This window comes from Corythoichthys intestinalis, chromosome 22, assembly GCF_030265065.1.
Source record: "Corythoichthys intestinalis isolate RoL2023-P3 chromosome 22, ASM3026506v1, whole genome shotgun sequence".
NCBI lineage: Eukaryota > Metazoa > Chordata > Actinopteri > Syngnathiformes > Syngnathidae > Corythoichthys > Corythoichthys intestinalis.
This window is the reverse complement of record NC_080416.1, coordinates 9,500,771-9,511,170: the sequence shown is the minus strand read 5'-3', so window position 1 is coordinate 9,511,170 and position 10,400 is coordinate 9,500,771. Positions and strand designations below refer to the sequence as shown.

Here is a 10,400-nt window from a genome sequence, read left to right as displayed (position 1 = left end):
TAATCTTGTTTTTTTTTTGATAGAAAATCTAATGGAAAATATTTTTTTAAGTCCAAAATTTCGAAAACAATAACATTTAAAAAAATCCATTTAAATTCAATAGCATTTAAAAATCCCCAAAAATGTAAAATTGTAATTTTTATGTTAATCATAAAAAAAACAAAAACACTCAAAAAGACCATACATTTTTAAGAAAGTCAAAGATATTTGGGGGAAAAAAAACATATGTCATTAAATTAATTTGAAAATGAACTGAAATTTGTTTTTGTATTAAAAAATGTACTAGAATGTACAGTATGTATATATGTATAAAAATGTATTAAAAAAAAAAAAAAAACAGGTTTAGAGGGGAAAAAAGTAAGGGAAAAAAACAAAAACAAAATTGATGTCCTTTGAAAATGACAAAAAAAAAAAACACACCTTGAACTGCAAATAGTGTAATGGGCAAAAAAATGGGCACTATATTAATGTTTCTGCAATGTCTTCAAAACGCCATCCAATATCAAAACTAATAAGTCTGATAAATCCATACGCTATGAATTAGCACAGTTTGTATTCAAGTCAGTAGAGCACAAGTGTCATTAGTTCATCTCAGGGACTCATTCAACTAATTCTTCTAATGAACTCACAGTTTTAAGAAGCCTGCGAACGACAGACTCATTACACACTGATCCACATTAAGAGTTTTGTTGGACCTCCACCAGCGCACGTGCGTTTATTCCCAATAAAGAGGCATTTAAAGACCCGGATTACGGGTTATCGAGTGGACGACAAAGGGCAGAGATCTTGAGGGGGCGGGGCAGGCGTAATCCGCTAATCTAATTAATACTCCAGCGACATCGGAACACGACCCTGGCGGACGTCCACGCTACAACTCGGTCACGCTAGCAAGCGCTCGCATGCTAAATCAGGCTTGGAAAGTCCTACTACACTAAAAAGCTCACTGGTCAATTTGATTAAAGTAAAAATAGGCAACTGTCCCCTCAAGGCCGGATGACCCACAAAAGCGTCAACGCCGCTCGCGTGCAGCTGTTGCCGTCATTCCGGATCGCTTTTCGCCATTGTCTCAAAACTGATTAACGCGTTTTGTTTTTCAGTTCGTGATGACAACGTCAATCCGAGCCGGAAATCCGTCGATGGATTCAAAGTGGAGCTCCAGTTCCGACAACTGGAAGGCGACACATGCTGTTTTGAAAGAACAGGTGGACCAAATGGCTTCTTAATTCAAGTAAACAAAAGCAGGATTTGAAAGTAAACAACACAAATGGGATTTAAAAAAAAAACCCAAAGAGATTCCAAACGTTTGTTACCGTTGACAAGTATTTCTGTTAAATAAATATTTGGGCTGCTTTACAGTGAGTTTTAGACTCTGGATTAGAGAAATTCATTGGCTGCCATTGATGGTGTTAGACGTCCAATTCGTTTCACAATTTTTGGACTGTAAGCCGCTACTTTTTTCCTTCATTTTGAATCCTGCGGCTTACAGTCCAGTGCTGCTTATTTGTTTATTTATTTAGGTTAATAGCCAACACATCCCTGCTAGCATGCATTAATAATTAAGATTCATATTCTGTGCTAATTATTTAGTCAGTTACTGTACCAGTTGTTTCATTAATTTCTTGTTATATAGCATGCATTGCAGTGCTACAGTTTCATAATTAAGATTCATGTTCTGTGCGATTTATTTAGTCAGTTATTGTACCAGTTGTTTCATTAATTCCTTGTTATGGTATTTGGTAACACTTTATTTGACAGCAGCGTCATAAGACCGTCATAATTATGACATGTCACTGTCATGGGCATTACTGAATGCTTATGACAGATGTCATTAAGTGTTATCTGGTAAATTATGGTATTAATTATTATATGGCCAGCTCAGATCTTTTACATCCATTCAAAAGTGATATAATTTGCATTCATTAATTCTCATGACAGTGTTATGTCATAATTATGATTGTCTAATGACAGTCTTATGGCGCCACTGTCAAATAAAGTGTTACCAAAGACCATAATTAGCATTTAATGAAACAACTGGAACAGTAACGGAAGAAATAATTAGCACAGACCATGATTTTGACTGTTATTTACATCTGTAGCGCTGCAATGCATGCTAGGAGGCATGTTGGACAACAGCAGTGTTTACAGTAGTTGTTAGAAGAGGTTGACTGTCCCCCGCAAGGGAGCAGTGATGGCCAAATGAAGCTTCTTGATGCAATGAAGCTTTGCAGCCAATTGGTTCAACGCTTCATGGTGGTTCATTTGGTTTTATGACAGTCGTATGATGCCACTGTCAAATAAAGTGTTACCAGTTAATATCTTTTGGTGTAAACAACCCATAATACAGTGAGAACTGCTGTAGTTAAGCCATTGATAGTGATAAACATCAAATCCATTTGAACTGGGATGGCTGGAATTGAGTGATCATGTTTCATTGCTACAGTTCAATCCATTCTGACCCCAGTCAAATTGGATTGGACGTTTATCGCCGTCAATGGCAGCTAAAGAGTTCATTTTGAATATGATGTCCTCAACCCTGCTAAAGGTACCGAACCCCATAAGTTTCACACGTGGATGCACCGAACCCTTCAGAATTAGATAATAAAGCAATTTTTTTCAAATTTAAAACCGATATTTCTGAGCTAGCAAGCTAATAATTTTGCAAATTCGAGTTCAAAATTCTCATTTTGACAGCGAGTTCTTTAAACAGGTCAAAATTTGAGACCACGCTGCCCATCGGCCTGCTGTATTTCCTCATACCAAGTGTGAGTCAACCTTCCACTGAGCAAACCAGGTCCTCCTCGCATCAGATCGAGGACTAGCAGTTAAAACAAATGGATTAAGCCTGTAAATTGGGAGCAAACCTTCCAAAAAGCCACTTTGCCTAGATGTAATCAGCATACGAAAATAGGGCTCTTTGTTTCTTTACCTTTGCCTGACCCCTTAGACTTACTCCCCGAACCCCTGGAGTTCGATTGAACCCAGGTTAAGAACCACTGCTCTAGATGCAATGTATTTCATCAAATTTCACTGGTACGAGTAATGAATAAACTCATACCTCAGAAAGTTTCACGTCAAGAATTGAATGATTCAGTCAAAATAAATTGGACGCTTATTGTCATCAATGGCAGCCTGTGAGTTTAAAAAAAAAAATCTATGTAGCGCTAAATTAGTTGTTTGTGGGATTTTTTGCACATTCATGTATAATTACATGCTTGTCACATTTACCGTATTGGCCCGAATATAAGACGGCCCTGATTATAAGATGACGCCCTTTTTTTCAAGACTCAAGTTTGAAATTTAGACTTTTTGAACACCTAATTATTTTTTTTTATACAGAAAATTACAGTACATCTGAAACAAATGATTATAACTAGGGCTGTCAAATGATTAAAATTTTTAATCGAGTTAATTACGGCTTAAAAATGAATTAATCGTAATTAATCGCAATTCAAACCATCTATAAAATATGCCATATTTTTCTGTAAATTATTGTTGGAATGGAAAGATAAGACACAAGACGGATATATACATTCAACATACATAAGTACTGTATTTGTCTAATATAACATTAAATCAACCAGATGGCATTAACAATATTGCATGGATAGAAAGACTTCTTAAAAGATAAATGTTAGTACAAGTTATAGAAATGTTATATTAAAACCCCTCTTAATGTTTTCGTTTTATTCAAATTTGTAAAATTTTCAATCAAAAAATGAACTAGTAGCTCGCCATTGTTGATGTCAATAATTACACCATGCTCACTCATAGTACTAACCCATAAAATCAATTGGACCCAAGCGCCAGCAGAGGGCGCCAAACACCAAAAAACAAGTAACAAGCGGACATTACACTGTACTGTACATTTTAATTTGTTTGAGCAGGGCATGTGCGTTAATTGCGTCAAATATTTTAACGTGATTAATTTAAAAAATTACCGCCCGTTAACGCGATCATTTTGACAGCCCTAATTATAACAATATATTTGAGAGGAAAATGAATGTTATTGTGCCTCATTCAAATCTTAATATCTTAACATTGAAATATGTAAAGTGCAATCACATTCGTAAATGAATGACTTCTGGTTTTTGAAATGTAAATAAACCAATCTATTGTGATAAAACAACAAAATTGCAATAACTGAATTTACCATCAAAGTGATAGTCTTGAAGCAAATCTGAATAAGGAAAAACATTGCAATAAAATAATGCAAAGTGGTTAAACTTGAAAGTAGCTGAGATCTGTCATGACAGACCATCGCTTCAATGATATCTGGCGCCATCTAGCGTCGTGAATGGGTATAATGTCTAGACCGTGAATATAAGACGACCCCCACTTTTTCAGTCTTATTTCAATGCAAAAAACACAGTCTTATATTCGGGCCAATACGGTACTTACGCAACTTTAGAGAAAATTCTGTTCAGTTCTATTCTTGTTCCTGGTCCATTTTAAGAATTGGCAGCCAACATAAGGAATACTTCAATAAATACACATTTCAGCAGCAGCAAATGGACAAAACAATGTCACAAGAAGCCTCTCACCGATCCAGACCGCGAGTATAATCTTGCGGCCCGTACCCCCCTTCGCTTTTGAGTTCGGCGAAGACCTGCGTGAAAAAGTGCGGGTCTGCGTTGATCCGCAGCATTTTTCCGCTAGTGGCGTTGATGATCGCCAGGCAGCGGTCCCAGAACGCCTCTTTGCCCGCCTCCACCAGGAAAGGCTTGAGCGGGTAGGAGATTTCGTTGCCCATGTAGGAGTACGACAAGTAGAGGCAGGTCAGCAAGATGGCTTGCAACTCGTGCTCCGACGCCACCACGTCGCCGTCCACCACGTCGCGACACAGCATGTAGACGAAGACCACGTTAGCCGGCGTGACGAAGGCTTGGTCCTGCCAGCCTTGGAGAAGAAGCGAGCGATCCACGGCTCTCAACCAAAGAACCGGATCGGACGGAGACAAGTGCTTCAGGCGGTAGCATCGACAGCGCAGGAATTCGCCTAAACAGCGTAGCAGCTCGCTAGTAGACGCCTGGACGATAACGCGTTTAGGCGAAGTCCCTTGCGGTGCTTTTTTCACTGAAGAAATCTGCTGGGATTTCACGCCACCGTACCCGAATCGTGGCGCGATATCGTAGCTACTAAGGTTAGCGCACGATAATGATTTCCTCACGTTTTCGTAGTTCAGATGCAGCACTGGGTCTTTTTGATAGATGTTGTTGTTCAAGGGGTCCACCAGGCCCACCGGACCTGCTTTCTTGGCGGTTCCCTTCTTCTTGGTGGAGGCCACCAAGCGTTTCCACGTGAGTGCCGGAAGGAAGATGGACTGGCCTCGCTTCAAGCCGCCATCTTTTGGATTGTTGAGGGAACGGCTGCTCAGGCTCGGGTAGTGGCCCAATGAGCCGGGACGGTTGTCGTAGTAGCTGTTCTTGCGGGACGCGGGGGAAAGAGATAGCACGGCGCCCATGATGATGATGATGATGGTGGTGGTGTGCGCTCACTTGTCGTCAACTGAATCATCAGAATAGAAAGAAGGCATTAAAACTGGTCTCACAATGTTTTTTGATCCAGTTATAACTCATTTGAAGTCCAAATAAATTCATGTCAATGGTAAGAAACATGTTAACTCGTTGGCTGCCAATGACGGCGCTAGATGTCCAATCCTTTTTTTTCAGGGATAGGCGAATAACAATAAAAATTAGTTGTAGATATAATGGCATCCTCTAGATATGACGTGCATTTGCTGTGACGATTAATTAATGCGAGTAATACGATTAGAAAACAGCTTCGAATCAAATTTTGCTGATTCGAGCGTTTAATTAGAGTGGTCAATGTCAATGGTTTGTTTTGAAAGTGTTTGCATTTAGTTACATTGATTTTGGTGGATGCACAGCCCTGTAGTGGCAACTCATTTAATGTGGTTGAATCCAGCTGCTCCCTGTTAAGACCAACATAAGGTAAGTTTTTGTTTGAGCTAATATGTTAATTTTATGCTTTCGTAATTTAGTTTATAGGTATATTTAGCGGTTTTTGCTGGGAATATATGTTTAAACTAGGGCTATTAAACGATTCAAATTTTTAATCGAGTTAATTACAGCTTAAAAATTAATTAATCGTAATTAATCGCAATTAATCGCAATTCAAACCATCTATAAAATATGCCATATTTTTCTGTAAATTATTGTTGGAATGGAAAGATAAGACACAAGTTGGATATATACATTGAACATACGCTACATAAGTACTGTATTTGTTTATTATAACAATAAAGCAACAAGATGGCATGAACATTATTAACATTCTGTTAAAGCGATCCATGGATAGAAAGACTTGTAGTTCTTAAAAGATAAATGTTAGTACAAGTTATAGAAATTTAATATTAAAACCCCTCTTAATGTTTTTGTTTTAATAAAATTTGTAAAATTTTCAATCAAAAAATAAACTAGTAGCCCGCCATTGTTGATGTCAATAATTACAAGGCGTGTCAAACGATTAAAAATTTTAATCGAGTTAATTACAGCTTAAAAATTAATTAATCGCAATTAACAAGTACACATTTCACTGTGCTGTCATTTTAATGTTTGAGTGGGGCATGTGCGTTAATTGCGTCAAATATTTTAACGTGATTAATTACAAAAATTAATTACCGCCCGTTACCGCGATAATTTTGACAGCCCTAATAATTACACAATGCTCATGGGTGCTTAAGCCCATAAAATCAGTCGCACCCAAGCGCCAGCAGAGGTTGACAAAACTCCAAAAACACAAGTAACAAGTGGAGATTGCACTGTGCTGACATTTTAATCTGTTTGAGCGGGGCATGTGCGTTAATTCTGTGAAATATTTTAACGTGATTAGTTAAAAAAATTAATTACCGCCTGTTAACACGATAATTTTGACAGCCCTAGTATACGTTTCTACATATATTTATGATATGTTTTTTTTTTATTTTTTTTTTTACATCTAACACACACACATTTGGGAGTGTGGGGGTGCTAGTTCACGGTTTTTCACTTATTGCGGCGGGCATGAAACGCGAAAAACGAGGGATCTCTGTAATGCTCAAAACCCCATTTATTTGAATAAAGCATGGTTAAGTACTTTTGAATAGCAAAAATGTCATCTTTGGTCAATTTTATGATCTTCAATTTCCTCAGTTTCAAAGATAAAATTTGATAAGTTTACAAATATATTTTCAGTTTTAAGGGCAGTCAACAAATATCAGATTTTAAATTTTAGTTTTTTTTTTTTTTTTTTTTTTAAATATTAGTCCAATGACCAGATTTATGTAATATCTGTTGCTTTCTACTGTCTGTTTTTTTAAATGAATGTATGACTAAAATGCCTCTAGTTTGAACCTAAAGCATTCCAAATACCCAGTTTGTTCACCTTCAAATCTGCGCTTCCAAAACGATGCTCACCTGAGTTAAGCGACACAAAGCCTCGTCGCAGATGCAAACACTGCCAACCAAGAGTTTTTCCAACCCACCGACGACACTAAAGTCAGTCCCGCAGACGCTTGGAAGCGCTTTTCCCAGATGCAACAGGACGGGATGCGGCTGTCATCCTCCTCCTCCGCACCTTTTAGAACCTCATCGCCGTCAAACGTCTCTCAAGACGCGTCTCCATGTTGTGAAGATGCGAACCTCCACAGTCGGTATCTGCAGCGTTCATGTGTCTTCCATGCGTTTGCTGGAGAAACCGCGTCTGGCTTCCTCCGTATCCCTCATGGAATCGACCCAGATCGAGCGCTGAGGGTCCCGGTCGCGCTCCCGGCTGACAGACCTCTGAAGCGAGCGAGCTCTCGGGCATATTAGTCCGCTTCTTGCAGCTCGTAGCTCCGCCCCCGACTCTGCCCGCAGACATGAGGTCAGCTGCAAACGTGAAAACCCAATTCGGTCATTCCCATTGGCTGACAGTTCATTTGGTTCAGAAAAAGCAAAGTGTCCTATTTACATCAACTTCAATTTAGTATCAGTATTTAGATATCATGGCAAAATATTAAACATTTAAACCAAACACATAAATAGATGGAAATTGCTGCATGATGTGATGTTTTGAGTGGAACAGCCAATTCGACTAGAAACTGCAATTTCTGGGGAAATTACTTATGGTCTTTGCCGTGTGGGGATACAGATCTTAGCCCCGCCCAGGGCTATCAATAGAATGGATAAACATGCCCGTCAATGGCATTAAACAAAGTAAATGCCATTAGAAATGAATGGGAAATGTGGACGTCCATGGCCGTCAATGGCAGCACCCTCCATAAGCGCCAATGGAATCGGGGAGGTTTGGGGGACACGTCCTATTGATATAAGGTCATTTCCCATTTTTGTTTTTCCCATTGAAAATGAATGGGAAAAATTTTGGACGTCCATGGCCGTCAATGGCATTGAGTTACATAGGCGTTGACAGAATTCAAGTCCATTAGCATCAATAGATTTGACATACATGGCTGTCAATGGCAACAATGCAATGTAGATTCTACTGGAAATCCCATTGAAAGTGAATGGGACATTTCCCATTAAAAATGAATGGGAAAGTTTTTGGCAAATTCCCGGGGAACCGTAAATCTTTTCCAAATTCTGTATATAATCTTTATGCCCCTCACCGTCCCGGAATTTTTGATTTCCAAATTATGTGATTTGGTCAAAAATTGTAGTACTAGTAGAGTTTTGAATTTTTTAAAAAAAATCGGAAAATTAGCGTTTTTTTCGGGGCCGTTTGACAAAAAGCCACAGTCACACGAAAATTCCGGACGTGTCGATACCTGAACGGTGCCGATCGGTGCAGCGGTACGGGCTGTGCGGCGCGCCGAAAAAACGCGGAGAATAATAATAAAGTTGCAGAATAACATTATCTGGCTTTGCCAAAAAGGCAAAGACCAGATAAATATGCAAAAATTATGATTTCATCAATGGACTGTGAGGACAAATTTTAAATCCAATTCATTTGAATAGGGTGTTAATCTCAATTAATCTTAATAGATTATTGTGATTCACTTTTTAAAACTTCAGATCAAGTTTGTAACTTTTTATTTGAGTTAAAGCAACACTTGGTAACTTTGGTTTTGATCGATTTTAGCGACGACGGTGGACAAAAACAGTAGTGTTTTGCCTTAAGGAAGACTGCGTTTCCCATGAGGACCAGCGAACACCCGCACAGTGTTGTAAAATCATCAATTAATCAAAAATCAATCTCCCGGTCGCCTGCAGATGGATTAATCAACATTTCTTTTTGCAGTGGCTGTGTGACAATGAATAGTACCCTATTGGGCCGAATGTAAAGTGGCCCTGATTATAAGACTTTTTCAAGACTCAAGTTTGAAAAAAGACTTTTTGAACACCGAATTATTTTTTATTCAGAAAATAATTACGGTACATCTGAAACAAATGATTATAACAATATATTTGAGAGAAAAAGCATGTTATTTTGCCTCATTCAAATCTTAATATCTGAACATCTAAATATGTAAACTAAAGTGCAATCACATTCGTAAATGAATGGCTTCTGGTTTTTGAAATGTAAATAAACCAATCTATTGTGATAAAACAAAATTGCAATAACTGCATTAACTATCAAAGTGAAGTCTAACTAACAGTAGTCTTGAAACAAATCTGAATAAGGAAAAACATTGCAATAAAATAATGCAAACTGGTTAAACTTGAGAGTAGCTGAGATCTGTCATGACAGAATATCTCTTCAATGATATCTGGCGCCATCTAGCGTCGTGAATGGGTATAATGACTAGGCCGCGAATATAAGACGACCCCCACTTTTTCAGTCTTATTTCAATGCAAAAAACACTGTCTTATATTCGGGCCAATACAGTAATAAGGTAATGAATCCAGTTGTGGCTAAACAATAGCATATGATGGTTAGCAACCGTGTGGCTTTGTGTGACTAACACCCCCCCCACCACCACCACCTGAACTCGTCAGCGCTGACGAGTTCGGTTGAGATCGGCGTCGGCGTCATGCCAGTGAGTGAAAGTATATCCTAGTAGCCTCCCTTTTTTTTTTTTACCTTCTCAGACAAAACTTTTTGTTTCTTTTGTTGCTCTGCCAGCTTTGCAGATTTCTCTTGGTAACTTTTCAACCGTTATAAAATATTTTGCTAACATTTTTGATAATATGTTGACTGACAACTAGTTGAATGACACCTCTTTTATATCTCGAGGGGGTCTGTATCGCTTTCACCGGCACTAATTAACTTCGCGGAAGGTGGCAGGAACCCCAGCACACACAAAAAACTACAAATGTGCCGACTGCTTTGCGGCATACGTCACTTCCCCTTTTCTCCATTCATTATCAAGACGGGAGTCAATGCGAACGCGCAAATTCTGCAAAGATGGCATAGCAAAAAAGACGAAAAGGGAGGCTACCAGGATGCTTGAGAAATTTGCA

General features: G+C 38.6%; 1 protein-coding gene across 1 annotated transcript; it reads right to left on the bottom strand.

The window, feature by feature from the left end:
• Window positions 1-364: 364 nt before the first annotated feature.
• Window positions 365-7,819, bottom strand: si:dkeyp-92c9.2 (uncharacterized protein LOC571482 homolog). Its single transcript, XM_057828286.1, has 2 exons — window positions 7,416-7,819; window positions 365-5,505 (listed from the first exon to the last, which is right to left on the bottom strand). The coding sequence occupies exon 2, from the start codon at window positions 5,459-5,461 to the stop codon at window positions 4,538-4,540; it is 924 nt and encodes a 307-aa protein (XP_057684269.1). The 5' UTR covers window positions 5,462-5,505; window positions 7,416-7,819; the 3' UTR covers window positions 365-4,537.
• Between the last annotated feature and the right edge of the window lie 2,581 nt (window positions 7,820-10,400).

Bases quoted from the DNA above. Each gene is read 5' to 3' on its own strand.
- si:dkeyp-92c9.2 (XM_057828286.1), bottom strand. From the start codon at position 5,461: ATGGGCGCCGTGCTATCTCTTTCCCCCGCGTCCCGCAAGAACAGCTAC.